Genomic DNA, 18,740 nt, shown 5'->3' with positions numbered 1-18,740 from the left:
CATTTAAATTTTTAAAAAAATATTTTAATATCTATATATGTGAAAAGTAATAAATCTTGAGAATTAGGGCCTGAATTCTTAAATAACCAACAGAACTGAATACAAAACTGTGTTTTTTTCCTGTAATCCACTATTCAGAGTTCATTTATTATAACGAACAACTTATTTAGGATAGCTGATTTAATAATTGAACTGTAGAGAAAGAGAGCATGTCAAAGCAAATTAAATCATATTATAATCAACTTCATAGGGTAAGATAGCAGAATAACATTTACATATACACACACAAATATATACTTATATTTAACATACCCCATACACTCAGCCACACATATATACACACACAAAACAAATACATTCAGACATTTTCATACTGTAGAGTTAGAAACAAGATATCAAATTTTCTAAAAGAAATGATAAATGGAATAAAAGCATTGAAACTAAGGGGTGAAGAAGAAAACAAACTATCTATCTACAGTTCAATCTATTTCCCATACTTTAATACTTAAATGAGTTGTTCACTTTTGCATGGCTAGACCTGAAGGTAAATATTCAAGAAGTTAAAAAATAATTATCCTTTAATGAAAAAGATAGTGTTGGACACAAGAGAATTATCTGAGTAAAATTTATTCTGAAAAGCAATGCACTTTATCATGGTTAGCAACAAGAACACTATTTTGGCCTTTTGTTAAAATAAATATATAAATAAATAAATAAATAAAAAGTTCTTGCTTATAATGTCAGCCACGTAAATAAAATTCATTTAAATTTTAGCCAAGTAAGGTGAAATGGAAAAAAATGTTAAATGTTACAACAGTACAAAGTCACATGTAGATTATTAAAATTCAGTGCAAATTTTGCTTGTAGCCTTCAACAACTGAAAAACTGGACAAACATATAAAGCTTTTTTTTTTTATAATCTTCACCCGAGGATATTTTTCCATTGACTTTTAGGGAGGGGGGAAGAGAGAGGGAAAGACAGAGAGAAACATGGATGTGAGGGAAACACATCGATTGGTTGCCTCCTGCACAAGCCTTGACCAAGGGCCCGGGTTGGGGAGAGCCTGCAACCAAGTACGTGCCCTTGACCAGAATCCAAGCGGGACCCTTTGTTCCATAGGCCGATGCTCTATCCACTGAGCCAAACTTGCTAGGGCTATAAAGCTTTTTTTTTTTTTTTTTTTTTAACACACTGAATATCAAGTAAAGAAGGACAGTAATATCTGAGAGAAAAAAAAAACAGCCCTACCGGGAGAGTTTGTGAGGGAGAACCCAGGCAGAGTCCAGGGATCTAGAGTTAGTGAGCAGAATATCATCAAGAATAAATGTGCTGAGAAAGAAGACTCAGGAGATCTATAAAGGGTCTCTCTCCAGTTTTCAATACTGATGAGAACTTGAAGAAATACTCAAGGTTAGTGTCGTGGGTTGAATCGTGTCTCTCGAAAATTCATGACTACCCAGCACCCCAGAATGTGATTTAATTTGGAAATAGGGTTTTTAGTTAATATGAGGTAATACTAGATTAGGCTGGACGATGAATCCAGTGACTGCTATTGTTATACAAGAAGCAGAGAATACAGAGAAACACACAGGTAAAGAAGATTGAAGTGATGCAGCCAAGGAATGCCAAAGATTGTCAACAACCACCAGAAGCTTGCAAAGAGGCATGGAACAGATTCTTCCTCAGAGACCTCAGAAGGAAATCACTCTGGCCCCGCACCCTGATTTGGGACTTCTGGCCTCCAGCATGGCGAGAATAATTTCTGATGCTTTAAACCACCCAATTTCTGGTAATTTGTTATAGCAGCTCTAGGAAAACTAATACAAATAGGACAGTACCTCCTGAAAGGATGACAGAAAAATCCCCAAATATCATACAGAGTTGGGAACAGTTTCTCAGCAGCAGCCAGAGTGGAAATCTTTACAATTCACAGTCCATGTGGTAGTCAGAGGGTCATGTGTCAGAAGTGGAGCAATATTAGCCCTAAGGAAACACTACTGTTATCTCACGAAACAAAGCTTAAAAAAGCAAGGTTAGCCCTGGCTGGTCTGGCTCATTGGACAGAGCATTGGCCTGTGGACTGAAGGGGCCTGGGTTTGATTCTGGTTAAGAACACATGCCCGGATTGTGGGCTTGATCCCCAGTGTGGGGCATGCAGGAGGCAGTTGATCAATGTTTCTCTCTCATCCTTGATGTTTCTATCTCTCTCTCCCTTTCCCTTCTTCTCTGAAATAAAAAATATATTTTAAAAAACGTCTGAGTCTATTCCTTTAAATTAAATAAATAAATAAAGAGCAGCCCTAGCCGGTTTGTCTCAGTGGATAGAGCATCAGCCTATGGACTGGGACTTGGCTTGATCCAGGTTGTGGGCTTGATCCCCAGTGTGGGGTGTGCAGGAGGCAGCCAATCAATGATTCTCTCTAATCATTGATGTTTCTATCTCTCTTCTTCTACCTTCCTCTCTAAAATCAATTTTAAAAAAAGCAAGGCTAGAAGATGAAACTTTTTATATATATAAAACAAGGTATATGCTATTTATAGAAAAACATTAAGGTAATGTTTTTCAGAACATCTCAGAACAGGGTATATGCTATTTATAGAAAAACATTAAGGTAAATTTCACATATGGTATCTATTAAAAAATTACCAGGCACGTGAAGAAGTTGAAAAATATAATCTATGAGGAGAAAAATCATTTAATCTAAATTGAATAAGAAATGACACATGATAAAATTAGTGGACAGGAACATTAAACATGTAGAGACATGGAACACACAAAAAAGGCTCAAGTAGAAGATCTACTTGAGCAAGATGGTAGATTTATATCAAATTATATCAATAATCATATTAAAGGTAAGTAACTGAAAAACTTCATTTAAAAGACAGATAATCTGACCAAACAAAAAAGAAAGACCCAACTCTATGCAGACTACAAGAAATCCACTTTAAATATAAAAATATAGATGGATTAAAAAGTAACAGGATGGAAAAAGTTAAACTATGTGACACTAAAAGAAGCTCATTTAATAATTATAAAGGGATCAATTCACTAAAAGAAAATTACAACCTAAAATATTTATGCACATTAATAGAGCTTTTAAACACACACACACACACACACACACACACAAAGATTAAACTGAAAGGGAAAACAGACAAACCTACAATTATAGTCTGAGATTTTTAACATCCTTCTCTCAATAATTAATAGAACAAGTAGACAAAAACCATTAATACAGAAGACTTCATACTTCACCAATTTGAGGGTCATTGTATCTTGACTGTGCTGGTTTCATTAGTGTATACGTATCTCAAAATTTATTAATTTGTACATTTTAAATATATGCAGGTTTAAAAAATTAATTACAACTTAAGAAAGCTGTTAAAAACCTCAATGTAAACTGAAGACTTGGGTGGTGAAGGCCTGGGGTGGAGGGCGAGGGCAGGCTGGAGGGGGCCAATGGGGGGAAAAGGGGACATATGTAATACTTTCAACAATAAAGATTTATAAAATTAAAAAACAAAAGATTTATAAAACAAAAAAGGTGCAATGAGAAAAAAAACAACCCTGAAGACTTTCTGGAATATTTGCAATCACTTAAAACCTAAAGTTAATTTTAAAAGGATGGAAAAACAACAACAACGACACAGAAATTCATACCTGGTGAACACTGGAAGTTGAGACTGAATAATCTGTACTCTAATCACAACCAGTAATAATGTACTGAACATCAAAACAATGAGTTTTACTAATGTCTGCAGCATAGAAAATGGAATACTACTCTTGCCACGAAGAAACTGTCCAGCAGTAGTACATAATAATGGTAAAGTATACTGGAAAAGAAAAAAAATGTTTTAAATAAATAACCATGTACAACAATGTTTTCAACAATGTAGTACTTTCTAAATGCAAGATTAAATAGAAACTGACTGTAATTATAAAATCGATATGGAACAATTTGTGGAACTGTAAAGTATTATTGTAAAGTATTCCAAATTGCCTACAATTCCATTATTTAAACTTAAAAAGCAGCCCTTAAAAAGCTGAAGGTGTTAAAATGTTAATAATTTTCAGTGGTGTGAGGGAAAACATGCTTGTTTCTTGAAAAAATTTGGTATTATTATTATTATTATTATTGGTCAACAGATTTATTTGCATAATGATACATTTAGAAAGTAAGTTTATTATAATCAGATCCAAATGGGATAAAAGAGAGCATCAAGAAAATTTATATTTCTTCTTACCCCCTGAGCAATAAATACTTCATACACACAGCAAATTCCCACAACTGTTATTCCTTGTTCTTTACACAATGTTGCAACAGCCACTAAAAACACTGTCAATGCAATTGGAGTCCATACTGCAATTTAAGAACAGAAAAATATAAAACGCCACAAAAAATTTTATAATATCACAAAAGGATATTTAAAGTTAGACAACTATTAGACATTATTCAAAAACTTTACTTGTGATTCTATATTCACATTTGTGCTATTTCCCAATGACTTACACTTTATATTTTAAAATGTACCAGTATAAGTAATTTATGCTTTGAACATTAAAAATAAAACATCAAGTTATATAATTTAAACTAAAATGTTTTTGTGGAGATAAAGATTATCTAACCAAATACTAACTTTTAAAACAAATGTAGGGTGGCCAATTTGGAGAAGAGAAACTTACAAGCTTGAATGTCATGATTAATGATCAATTTGAAATAAAGACAAATACCTAAAGTTACACACAGATATAAACATACTTCATTTACTAAAAACCTGAAACTAAAAACTACTAGGAAAGGGAGAATACCATTCTTACTAAAAAGACTAGAAAAACTGAAACAGGTTAATAGTAAGAATATAAATCAATACTGTTCTTTTAAAAATTCACAATAAAATACTCATAAGTTCTATTTAAATGAAAATCGACATCAAGTTTAAGTAAATGTTTACTACTCAGTAATAATTTAATTAAAGAACAATGACTTGTGAGAGTAATTCTGGATCTACTAATAACTTGCTTTGTGACACTGGGCAACTGTTCTGAGCTTCAGTTTTCTTACTGGAAATATGACTTTCATTTCTTCCAGTTAAAAAAAAGTGGTAGTATGATGTGTGACCTCATTTTTTCCTCATTAAAAATACTAATCAAAGCAAAAACTCAAATAAATGACTTATAACCAGGAGGAAATAATAACACAACTCATGTATCTAATATATTTTCTTTAGACTTAGGCTTAATATAGAAATTCATCTATTTTTGAAATTGTTTTTAATTTTAATGTATATTCTATAGATTAAAATTACTGAAAGTAAAAACAACTTAAAAAAACAAAACACTGTTGGGGATACTAAGTATAATAGTATTTGTTCCTTGAAAAAATTGTCAGAATACTTTACAATACAGGCCAAAACCATCAATATTGGTAAACATCCCTAGCTGGTTTGGTTCAGTGGATAGAGCGTTGGGTCCCGGCTTCAATTCCGGTCAAGGGCACATGCCTGGGTTGCGGGCTCGGCCCCCAGTAGGGGATGTGCAAGAGACAGCCAATCAATGATTCTCTCATCATTGATGTTTCTATCTCTCTTTTCCTCTCCCTTCCTTTCTGAAATCAATAAAAATATTTAAAAAAATATTGGTAAACAAATTATACCAAGGACTGAAATATCATGCTAAATTCAACAAGAAATTCATAAAGGAAAATATCAGTAGATAATTATTTACAAAACAAGCTGAACCTAAATTTGGACTGTGAAGAATATATAAGACAAGGAAAAATTGGGAAACGGGTATGTATGAATAAAGGAGTAAGGAAAGAATGGAATAAAGAATAGTATGACCGGATGCATATACATATAAACAATTACTGGAAAATTATGGCCTTGAAAATAGATATTTTAAAAACATATTAAGCAGTTTATAAGACCAGTTTAGCATATATTATTCCATTGGGTCTCAAAAATCACCCTATGGCATAAGAAGGCAGATGTAATTGTACCCATTTTTAAACTGAGGAAGAATTTTGGAGTTTTTAAAAGGTAATGCACAACAAGGAGCCAATGACTTTAACTTCCTCCTTTAATATTAAACTCAGAACTTTTTACTAACTTGTATTCCCACTCCAAGGAAGAGAAAGCAAACAGTTGTCTTCCACAATGTTGGATTCACTCTCAGCAACTAATAGCTCTAAAACAGGCAAAAGCTTTACTAAAACCAGTTACTTCAGTTCTTTTAACCTTCGGTGACTAAATTGCTGTATGAACAGATACATTTTGAATTTTATAGTCAGGTATCTGTAGCCAAAATTACCATGTATGATTCTGTCCAAAAGAAGTACCTCTACTAAGTAAGTTAACAACACATTAAAAGAAAGAATTGTAAGTATCAAATATGTAGAGATATATAATTTCAGCTGTCATGTATTCAACTAGTTATTTTAAGTATCTAGTCATTTTGTGAGGGAGCATGATAACAATCAAATAAACAAGTAAAGATATATTTTGTCAAATGCTGACCGGTGACCAGAGTGTTATAGAGAAAAATAGAAGGTGAAGGGAAATAAAAAGGAGTGGGGAAGATGAGTAGTGCTACTGGTGACTAAGCAGAAACTTAAAGTAATGGAAAAGCAAGTGCAAAGGCCTTGGGATGGATCATGCTTACAAAAAGGGTGTGGGGTGCAAATAACTTAGAAATGAAAATCTTTGCATAGGAAAACATACATTAGATAGAATGGAGGTGATGACACAACTCTGTAGTCTCACATGGTTTAAAAGGACAGAGAGAGGTCCACGCAGGTTTTAGCATCTTATCCATTAGATTTTAAAATATAATATATTTAGGCCAGCCAGTGTGACTCAATGATTGAGCATCGACTCAGGCACCAAGGCACTGGTTCAATTCTGGTCAGGGCACATACTCGGGCTGTGGGCTCAATCCCCAGCAAAGGGCGTGCAGGAGGCAGGGGATCAATGTTGATGTTTCTCTCATCATTGATGTTTCTCCCTCTCTCTCTAAAATCAATAAAAAACATATTAAAACTATACAATACACTTATTCACTTGACCATTTCCTCAGTAAATACCTGTATATACTGAATATCTACTGTGTACCAGGAACCACTCTAGGAAATGGAGATAGAAAATGAGATAAAGATATCTAACTTAATAAATGCTACATTTTACTGTGAGAGAACAAACAATGAAGAAGTAAAAGAAAAATATGTATTTTCAGGTTAGAAATGACCCTTATGAGTAGTGCGGGATAAAGGGATAAAAAGCAACATAATTTGATTTTTGTTTTGGTCAAGTGATAAACTAGCATAACCTGTTGACCTGTTGGCCTCTTCTGCAAAAACCCTAGAAAAAAATTAAGTGAGAGGAGCTAAGGCTTCTAAGCTATTTAAAAGCAAAAACAAAACAAACAACCCTAAAAAAAACTAACTCCTGGGGACTGAAGGTTCTCCCTAACATGTCTGTGGGGTGCTATGAGGGACTGAATCTAAAGCATAAGAGGAAAAAAACACCTTTAATAACTTCTGCTGTAGCCAATCCTGACTGTCTTGGGTAGATCCTACTGTGCTCCTTTACTGTAGAAATCTGCAGATTGTGGGCATCCCCAGGATTAAATCAGAGCATTTCAGAAGTCTTGCTGGGTTAGAGGGTAGATTTTATTTTAAAAGTATAAGTTTGGGAGATGAAAGGAGAGGGAGGCTGGGTGGAGGATAAAAATGAAGAAGAGGTGGAAGAAGGGAGGAAGAGGAAGGAGGTCAAGTCTATAAGATAGTTTGATATTTTCTCAGACCAAAAGGAAATTCCCAGTAAATACTCCAGAACCTTATAGGACTGTTCCATGATTGTCAGCTGTTCTCTGATTATCTGGCAGGATCTCAAAGTGTCTTTGTGGTACTGGGAGGGTCTTAGCATTCTGAACTTTGTCAAACAGTTTGATAAACCAAATGTGCAACAGCAACAGATCTGAAGGGAACATCAGCTGGAATAAGGGGAATATTATCAGTAACTATTAAACTCATAACTGGAGGGGACCCTCACACACTTTGGCCCCAAGAAATCAAATTCTGCCCTCGTGGCTAAAAAAGACTAATGTTAATGGGGCAGATTAAATTTCCCATTCCTCTCTTGGAATAAATGCTTAAACTCAAGATCAATTTGACTTATCAAAATTATCAGAAGGAAATATTTCTTGCTAAAATTCATAGCAGTTTCATTAATTGCTTCCATTCTAGGCACTAAGTCATAGAAGTGGGAAAAAGTAGAATTGGAGATATACTGGCATAAAATGACTCAATTTTTAATACATATTGAGCTAATATGCTTCAACCTCTGCTGTGACTGCAGTGAAGAATGGAATTAAAGATTGCTGACTGAACCATGTCTGTAGGTCATGACTAAATGGTTTCAGTAAAGATATAGGAAGTGTTGTAAAATAATAGTAAGGAGATACGGGTGTATTTTATCTTGTCCTTTATGTTTTTATTTATTTATTTTATAATATTAAATGAAAAGTAGGGGAAGTACGGCTGTAAAAAAAAAAAAGGTATAAGTTGACCAACCACCCCTAGGCAGTCACTTCCACACATCTCCCATCTAAATGCAGAAGAAGGGTAGACTGGCCTCTTCTCAATGCTGATTCTTTTTAAGAGACCGAGGAGGCATTTGGTAGAATGGTAACAACAATAGAGAGCAACAAAGACCCTGAGGAACCTGAAGCTCTCCACCCTGGGTTTTCATTAATGACAGGATGGAAAGAGTGACCCTTTCTCCTTAACAGACACAGTGATCAGTAACTTTAGGACATCATGTGGCTTGAGCTCACAAGGCAAAATAAGTAGATATCTGGAGGATACAACAGTCGTAAAAGAGAGATAACAAACATAATAACATATACTACTAAAGCAGAATTACTTGAAAAGATAGACCAATAATTTAAAGTAAGTAATTCTAAAGGAAACAAGGGAAGATACAGGAGTTATGCAGGATAGGAAATCATTAAAAAGAACCAAGTAAAATTATGAGGAATACAAAATATAATACAGTGGAACCTTGGTTCTCAAACTTAATTCTGGAAGGCTGTTCAAAAACCAAAGCATTTTTTCCCATTAGAAATCATGAAAATTGAATTAATCTGATCCAGACCCCCAAATGATTCCATTTTAACCTTTCTTATATATCATAGATGTCTAATTTACTGTTTAATCCACAAGTAAACACTTAAAAAACAAAAAGGATATGATAATTTAACAAAAATGAAATGAAATGTACAGTAAAAAATGAAAATTTTATAATAAGTAGCAACAAAAGCAAAAAAAAAAAGAAAAAAGAAAATATTCACAGCACAATATCCTGAGATGTTAATAGTGGTAAATTGACTGATACTCTCACATTCTCTCCTTTGTTGCCTGAGAAACTCGTGACTGATCATACAGGTATCAGCATGCAAGATTTGCCAGTTGAGATCGAACTGTTCAAGATGGGAGATGTCTGAGAAACAAAGGAGGTTTGACTGAAAGTGAAAGTTTATTTTAGTTAGACTAGGAAAGGTTTCCTTAAGAGGGAAACAGCTGAGCTGAGGCCTGATGATATAAAGAAAAATATAAATAAGACAATTATGTGAAGATCTAAGGGACGAAAATTCAAAAAAGAGGGAATAATAGCAAGTATACACAGGTGCTTCACCTATTTGAGGAAGAGAAAGGTCTCTTTGTTAATAGTGAAGGTAGGCAGGGCAAAATGGCAAGGAAATAGAGTTAAAGAGGTAGGCAGGAGCCTGATCGTGGTCTTGTAGGTCACAGTATTTTCTAAGTTTATTGTTCATGCTTTACTTAGGAAATTCTATATTAGTTACTGTACTACCTCTGACTGCATGAAGGCCAACAGGGAAAACAGGTACACTGCTTACTATGAGCCATGTACTAAATGCCTTACACATTTAACTCATCCTGAGGCAGGGAAGTGAGAACAAGGAACAAAGGCCTCAAGCTTGCCAAAACCGGTTTGGCTCAGTGGATAGAGCGTCGGCCTGCAGACTGAAAGGTCCTGGGTTCGATTCCGGTCAAGGGCATGTACCTGGGTTGCGGGCACATCCCCAGTAGGAGATGTGCAGGAGGCAGCTGATCGATGTTTCCTTCTCATCGATGTTTCTAACTCTCTATCTCTCTCCCTTCCTCTCTGTAAGAAATCAATAAAATATATTTAAAAAAAAAAAAAAAGGCCTCAAGCTCTGGCCCCACCCCACCCCCCCTTTTCCATCTTGGCTGGAATATCATAGATGTAATCTTCACTGACCACCTGTTACCCTGCTTCCCTCTCCTCAATATCCTGTAATTAAGACAAACAAAACTGGTCTTACCGAAATTTGGCAGCCTATTGACCTAAAAGTGACCAATAGGGCCATTGTAATATCTTTATCATAAATCTGCATTACCGTTTTGGGGCCCTCTCCCCTTACCCCCCCGAATTGCCATGACAGTATTAGGAGGACCAAAAAAAGAAATTGCTACCTGGAAAAGAGGGATGAAGATGAGCCATTTCGGCAGGCACCCCACCAGTGCCAGAACTCAAGCCACCCTATGCCCACCTTGCCCTCATTTAATAAAAACCTTCCAGACCCCCACTGGGGCATCTTGTTCTCTGAGGTTGCCCAACTCTCACTTGAGTGGGTACTATCACTTTAATAAATCTAATGTGCTTTGCTAAATCTTCCTATCACACTCTCAAATCCTTTATTGGGCAGTGATAAGATCCTGGACCTTGGTATTGGATTGAGGCCTCCCTTGGCCTCCTCAGATGCTGTCTGGCATCAATCTAACCCTCACAACAGGTAAGAAAGGTTATTATTTACACTTTACAGACAAAGAAACTAAAGCACAGACAGGTTAAGTAATTTACTCAAAGAAGTAAATGGAGGTAGCAAATGGTGGATCTGGAATGTGAAACTAGACTCTGGAGTCCATGCTCTTAATCTGCATGCTATGTTGCCACTCAAACTGTTTTAAGAAGGTATTGTGCATAGCAGTGGAGGCAAACTCATTTATACAAATCTGAGAAGACATTAAAGCTGTTCTACTAAGTCACTTATTTCCTGAACCTTAGTTTTAGTTTCTATACACAGAATATTAGGCTTCTTATCATAGGTACTTTGGGTCTATAGTGAGAAAATTCTCTAAGAATGCAGGAAAAAAACTCAGCGTTAAACTTTAAGAACAATCAAATACAGATTAAGGACATTATGTACCCCGACCACCTGTTACCCTGCTTCCCTCTCCTCAATATCCTGTAATTAAGGCCCCTTTCACGCCACTGTGTTCAAACTCCTAAAAAGTCACTTTTATTGCTTGGAACTTGTTTTCTGACAATGCCAGGCATTATCAGCACTAATGAGCTACTGCATACAAAGCATTTTCCAGGGGTAGGCCACATGGTAAGGACTCAATGAACAGCTGAATTATGATCAACACATAATAAAAGTTACACTCTAATAGGCTTTTAACTTTGCCTAATAATATAATTTACAGTCTTCAGAGGTGTTTATTTATTTACAGAAAGACAACTGAAATATTGGTACACACTTATATCATTTATAGGAAAAAACAGACAGAACTAAAAATAATCCAAAAACTCCTACATTCTAGAATAAATTTTTAAAAATTAGATCATACAGAATCTGTTAGTCATGAGAAAATATAAACTACATGCAAGAAACTGTAATATTAACAATGTTGCATACTTTCATATATCCATAATGCTAAAGTAGAATAATATATAATGATAAGCCCCAAGTGTGGCATATGTTTTACAAGCAGCACTAAAGTAAATAAAAATTACCTGATCAAGTTTTATAGCTACAGAAAAAAATTGAATGTTAAGTCATTTACCTATGGAATTATTCGGTCCTTTAGATTTGGTATAAGACAAAAATGCAGCTAGAAAAAAGATAGACGACAAAAGTTCTGCTCTTCCTACAACACCCGTTACCTATAAAGGGAAGGGAGGGGGTCATATTAATGAAGAGGATCTTGAAAACTTAAAGGTACATAACAGCAACAGCACTCTAACGAGAAACTAAATTGCCACAACTTTTCAAGTGAAAATTTCATTTAGACATTCTTTGAGTGCCCTCATGTGGTGAATTTGTATATCTTCCATAAAAATAAATTTATCAGTGACTCCAAAGTCCTTTTATCAGTAACTAGTGACCCAGTGCATGGATTCATGCACATTGAAAGGAAATTAGTTAGAAGGTGGCCGGCAGGGCGGGACTGGGTGAGACAGGCTGGACACATCCTGGAGCCAACCTCCTGTGGTCTCTCCCCAGCCAGCAGCACCTGGGGTGACACTGTGGCTTGAAGGGCATTTGCAGAGTGAATGGGGTCCCTCTGGCAAGTGGAGTCCCTCGGCCTGGCCTTTGGGGATCAGGCCGAAACTGGCTCTCCGACATCTCCCGAGGGATCCCAGAGTGTGAGAGGGCACTCTGCAAAGTTTTTGTTATACAGGGTGTGGAACATAAACCCAAGTGTGCAGTAAACCAGATTCGGGGCTGACAGTGCCCCAGCAACAACATAACCCATGGCTGACAGTGGAATTGCGCAGTCCCGTGAGGAATTGGCTCCCTCCTTTCTAATTTCAGGATGCATCACCCAAGAACTGCCACTGCCAACTCACTGCAGCTCCTGCATTGAGCATCTGCCCCCTCGTGGTCAGTGTGCATCATAGCTACCAGTTGGAGGACACTTAGCATATTAGCCTTTTATTATATAGGATAATATTTTGAAGTAATTAAAAACACACAGAAAGTTACAAAAATAGTAGGTAGAGGTCCCATGTACCCTTTACACAGCTTCCCTCAATGGTAACATTTAAGGAATTCTTAAATATTTTCTTAAAATATAAGTGTTCTAAAAAAAAGTATCATAAATTCAATGAGTTATATCTCACAATAAGCCAGCAAATTAAAGTTTAAAAAGACAATCAACTTTAAAGTCCTTTTAAATTCTAAAAATTTAAATATAAAACACCAAGCCTCTCTCCCTTTAAAATATTCTGAACTCACTCTAAAATTTAAAACAACCTATCATTTTTGTAAATGTATGGAAAACTGCTAGACTCGAAAAAGTTCAGGATAGTGGGAGACACAAGTCCCCTGCAACACATACACAGAATTTAAACATAATTTTTTGCAAAGCAATTGAACAGAGTCCTCTTTACTCTGCTGAGAGGCAATTTTGGAGTTTTAAGGTTAACAACAAAAAAATTTATCATTTGAAGTATGTCTTGGTAGGTAGGGGCTGATGGACATATTGGCAATAGCAAGAACAGCCCACAGTTTTGAAATACATGGCAACAGACAACTTGAAACTGAGTATCATCCCTTGTTAGGATGTCTGTTCATGTTTGCATATATTTTAATATATTTTCATCCCTTATTTAAATTTGCCTTATTATTTTCTGTCCTTTGAAAAGAAAACAATACCAAATTTAAAAAAATATTTTACATTTATACTTATAAAACATTTAGCAAAGAATAAAATTGTATTCATTTACATATTACTAAGACTGAACGATTAGATCCTGTTTTTCAATAATAAATGTTTATGTTTCAAAAGCTGCTTTAAATTTTAAAATTTTATGTAGTACAAAGTTAGATTCTGTGCAGTGGGGAGTTAGGACTTATTGCAGTAATTTAAAATTCTACAATAAAGTCATGGTTAAATATTATTCTTAAAAATATATACCATATAATCACAGTGTAGACTTTATAAAAAATAATGAAATAAATATTAATTTACAGTGTACTTACTGCTTCTGTGTGTATTGGGTGTACTGCAAAGAGTAAAGAAGCAATCACACTACTTCTGCTGTCCAGAAAAAGTTTGCAGACTTTAAGAAATATTATAGTGACCACAGCATGTAAAATCATATTTAGGAGATGATATGACATTGGTTTCAGTTCACTAAACAGATAATTTAGGCGAAATGTCAACACTGTTAAGGGACGGTAAGACTTGTGACTTCTCTCCTAAAAGGAAAAAACAATCACTGATTACTAAGTACCTTGGTTCTTTGGGGTAAACTAATCACTGCATTTACTTAAAAAAAATTCTTTATTGTTCAAAGTATTACAGATGTTCCTTTTTCTTCCCCCATTGTCCATAATGTATAAACCTGAATTATATTACACCGAAAATCTCCAAATACTACACAGAGAGTAATGCAAGAGCAAAACCTTCTTAGAATAAGAGAATAGACACCTTTGCTATGGCAGCCTCCAACAGCAATACATCCAATTTTATATGAAGTACTAAATTTCTTTATAAATGAGAAGTCACATTTAACCAGAAATATTTTTGCTCTAAGACAAAATCAAGTCAGATTTAAGAATAAAACACACAGATGAAAACTATATAAAATATTATCTTAGTTATTTCTTGTAATTTTATATAAGGGAATGCACACTCAGCATCTTTGCTCTCCTACCCCTTACATAGTTGGGTGTGTAGGTACAGACTTCAGTCTGTTCATACCTACTAGAGAACATACGGAAGCACAAGCAACAAACACTGCCCATTTTGAACTAGGAACATTTTAATCTCTCTGTTTGTATTGACTACACACACCATGCGTGATGTCTACCTAGAATGTTCTTTCCTGCTAGGCTAATAATTATACAGTGGGGCCTTGACTTAGGAGTTTAATTCGTTCCGTGACGGAGCTCGTAACTCAAATTACTCGTATGTCAAATCTTAAAGTGAACGAGTGAGACAAGTGATGCTGGGCTGATGTTGTGGCGTTCACTGTGACGTTCGCTGCGCCAACTAGCGGTGGGGTATCTGAAGCTGGCTTATAACCCGAAGTTTAGCTCGCAACTCAAAGCAAAAAATCGGCCAAGAGACGGCTCGTATCTCGAAAAACTCGTTAGTTGGGACACTCCTAAGTCAAGGCCCCACTGTACATCCTTTTTATTTCAGCTCAGGCATACAACTTTTATTTTAAGGCACTATATCAAACTGACATGATTTGTACCAAAAAGCAGAAAAAGGTTCTAGAAACACTGTGAGTGCCTGAAATGTTACTGTGGCTCCATTGGAACATATTTGCCAGTTGAAAGGATGAAGCAAGAAAGGGGCAGGGAATGGGTATTTTTAATTGCAGTAAACATAACTGCTTTGTTAGGTCTATTAGATGTATATATGCCATAGGTAATAACAACTAAAAACAGATTGTTAATATAAGTAATTATTCACAGAAATCATTAACATTCTACTTAATAAGACTCCACTGTTGTAGATAATCATCAGCTTATATATCAAATTTTCTCTGAAAATCTAGTAAAACAGCTAGTTTCATTATAAACAAGACAATTCTGATCATTATTATATTAACTATATTAAAGAAAAAATTACTCATGTATTAGTTGGCAATAGAAACATAAGCACAAATATAATGAAAAAATAAGCAGATAATGTAAATCTACATATATGCATGGCAAAACAAAGTAAGAAAGGATACCTGCAGAAGTTACCTTAACACAGGTACTTGACAGGAGAGTGTGGCTTTACAGCTCAGTCGTTCTCAACCATGGCTGCACCTAACTTACACAGCCCCTTCTTGCCCCCACCCCAACCCCACAAAAACAAGAAAGCAAACACACAAACAAAACAGGACAAAAAATACTGATGCCAGCATCCCACTCTGAGATAACTGTAATTAATAGTTTTGGGTAGATCCTTGGTAATATATATTTTTAAAGTGACCCAGGCAGATCCTATGTGCAGCTAGGGTTGCAATACAAGAAAACATCAATCAACAGAGTATTACATATTTAAAAAAATGGGCTTACTAAAGAGATTCATCTAAACAATGAGAGCACCAGAGGAGTCTAATGATTCCCTAATGTGGTAGTATTCATGTAGCTCAGGAGAATGTGTCTCTAAGATCTACACTGGTACAAATATCATTATAAAGGTTGTGCCTGTGCAAGCTTCCAGGTTACCATTACTTGATAACATCAATCATTAAGTCTTTGAAAGTGCTAATTCCAGGCTTGTCAAAAAACCTTATGACAACTAAATACTAGTTAGAATAATTTTTCCATAGTAGCACAGTTCCCTACAGGGAGAAAACATGTTTATCAGAAAATAAGAGGAAGCAACACTCTTCACTATAAATTGTTATTCTAATTTGTTCATACATTCTGGGTTTATTGTTTCTTAGGGTATTCTCTTACAGGTGCTCCGCACAAAATCAAATTTTCATCTGCAAAGCTGAGAAAATCATAAAATATAGCATTAATACCATGGTATAACTTTCATGAGCCCTTTAATCTGATCATCTAACCCAGCCGTGGGCAAACTACGACCCGAGGGCCGGATCCGGCCCGTTTGAAATGAATAAAACTAAAAAAAAAAAAAAGACCGTACCCTTTTATGTAATGATGTTTACTTTGAATTTATATTAGTTCACACAAACACTCCATCCATGCTTTTGTTCCGGCCCTCCGGTCCAGTTTAAGAACCCATTGTGGCCCTCGAGTTAAAAAATTTGCCCACCCCTAACCTTTCAGGTTAAAAATCTCAATGTCATGATTAAATCACAAAAGACACTGCCATAAGATAGGCAAATGGACACCTACTTCTAAGGGTCTCTGGGGATTAAATGATAGAGGTCAAGGGGAAATAAACTGTTTTCCCTTAACAAAAGACTTATTTTTTAAAGGCTAGAATTGGGTAAGAATAGCAAGATTGCAAGAAAATAGAGACTGCTTATTTTATTTATTACTAGAGGCCTGGTGCACGAGATTTGTGCACTTGGGAAAGGGTTGAGACGGGGGTTGGTCCCTCAGCCCGGTCTGCGCCCTCTCGCAGTCTGGGAGCCCTCAGGCCTAAGCCATCAGTCAGACATCCTTAGTGCTGCCGTGGAGGCGGGAAGAGGCTCCCGCCACTGCCGCTGTGCTCGCCAGCAGTGAGCCCGGCTTCTGGCTGAGCGGCGCTCCCCCTGTGGGAGCGTACTGACTACCAGGGGGCAGTTCCTGCGTTGAGCGTTTGCCCCTTGGTGGTCAGTGCATGTCATAGCGACTGGTTGGTCCGCCATTCAGTTGATTTGCATATTAGCTTTTTATTATATAGGACTGTCTTTTAGTCCTCACCCGAGAATATGTTTTTATCGATTTTTAGAGGGAGAGGGAGGGAGACACAGAGAGAAACATCGATGTAGGAGAGAAACATTTATGGGTTGCCTCCTATACACACCCTGACCGGGGATTGAACCCGAAACCTAGGCATGTGCCCTGATGGGGAATTGAACTCACAGCCTTTTTAGTGTGTGAGACGACACTCCAACCAACTGAGCCACTCGTTCAGGGCTAGAGTCTGCCTATCTGTACTAATAAAAGCCTAGGTGGCCCTCACGCGCGACGTCATCACAAGATGGCTACGTGCACAGTGGAGGCGGGGCCCAGTGGCTGCTTCACACAGTGAGGCCTGGGGATCCTGCGGCTCTGCGTGGCACGGAGGAGTCCGGTCACGGCGACTCCACCGCCTCACACAGAGGAGGCGGGTCCTGGCAGAGGAGGCAGGTCGCGGCAGGGGAAGGCAGTTGCGGGCGATCAGGTTGGCAGGGGAGGGCAACTGGGGGCGATCGGGACAGCAGGGGAGGGAAGTTGGGGCAATCGGGCTGGCAGGGGAGGGCAGTTGTGGGCGATTGGGCTGGCAGGGGAGGGCAGGTGTGGGCGATTGGGCTGGCAGGGGAGGGCAGTTGGGAGAGATCAGGCTGGCAGGCAGAAGCGGTTAGGGGTGACCAGGCAGGCAGGCAGGCATGCGGTTAGGAGTTAGTCATCCCGAATTGTGAGAGGGATGTCCGACTGCCAGTTTAGGCCCAATCCCGCAGCAGTCGGACATCCCCCGAGGAGTCCCAGATTGGAGAGGGTGCAGGCCGGGTTGAGGGACAACCCCCCCCCCATGCACAAATTTTGTGCACCGGGCCTCTAGTTTAATAAGAAAAAATACTTATTATGTGTTAGTGATGAGAGAAAGGAGAGTCCATCCATCCCTATGCTTGTGAAGCTTCCAAATGTAGAAATGTGGGATAGGCCATGAATAATGAGTGACAAACTATAACTGTAACAAAATGTTATATATTATGTTTCAACAACTATGTGCCAGGTAATGTAGATATATTAATTCATTTATTTATCCTCAAGGTATAGAGTAGTAGGAAACTGACTTGCCATCTAAAAGCTGCATTCCCACCTATTTCACACAGCTATTACATAATATAATAAAAGGCTAATATGCAAATCGACCAAACGGCAGAAGGACCAGTTGCTATGACGCGCACTGACCACCAGGGGGCTGACACCACAGGAACTACCCCCTGGTGGTCAGTGCACTCCCACAGGGGGAGCTCCGCTCAGCCAGAAGCCGGGCTCACGGCTGGCGAGCACAGCAGCAATGGCAAGCCTTTCCCGCCTCCGCGGCAGTGCTAAGCCGTCACCCGGACATCCCCTGAGGGCTCCTGGATTGCGAAAGGGCACAGGCCAGGCTGAGGGACCCCTCCTCAAGTGCACGAGTCTTGTGTACCAGGCCTCTAGTTACATAATAAAACTAAAATTAGAATCCAATCTATATAATCCCGAACTGACAAGGGTTTAATCCCAACTAACACTGACCTTCAAAATAAAATTTCTGGCAAAGTAAAATTACCCTCATAAGAATGAAATGAGCTTTTG

The 18,740-nt window shown here is 37.3% G+C and overlaps 1 protein-coding gene across 3 annotated transcripts in view; it reads right to left on the bottom strand.

Annotated features, from left to right (window-relative positions):
* The window catches only part of TMTC3 (transmembrane and tetratricopeptide repeat containing 3), a 63,962-nt gene that overhangs the window by 28,073 nt on the left and 17,149 nt on the right, over positions 1 to 18,740 (bottom strand). For all 3 annotated transcript variants that reach the window (XM_014544595.1, XM_014544594.1, XM_005872234.2), the window contains exons 3-6: positions 13,815 to 14,033; positions 11,893 to 11,992; positions 4,247 to 4,362; positions 3,663 to 3,835 (exon numbers count right to left, since the gene is read on the bottom strand). In XM_014544595.1, the coding sequence (XP_014400081.1) occupies positions 3,663 to 3,835; positions 4,247 to 4,362; positions 11,893 to 11,992; positions 13,815 to 14,033 (608 nt within the window). The remainder of the gene's footprint in view (positions 1 to 3,662; positions 3,836 to 4,246; positions 4,363 to 11,892; positions 11,993 to 13,814; positions 14,034 to 18,740) is intronic.

This window comes from Myotis brandtii, unplaced genomic scaffold (genome assembly GCF_000412655.1).
Source record: "Myotis brandtii unplaced genomic scaffold, ASM41265v1 scaffold371, whole genome shotgun sequence".
NCBI lineage: Eukaryota > Metazoa > Chordata > Mammalia > Chiroptera > Vespertilionidae > Myotis > Myotis brandtii.
Note: the sequence above shows the minus strand (reverse complement) of the source record. Positions and strands in the feature narration are given on the sequence as shown.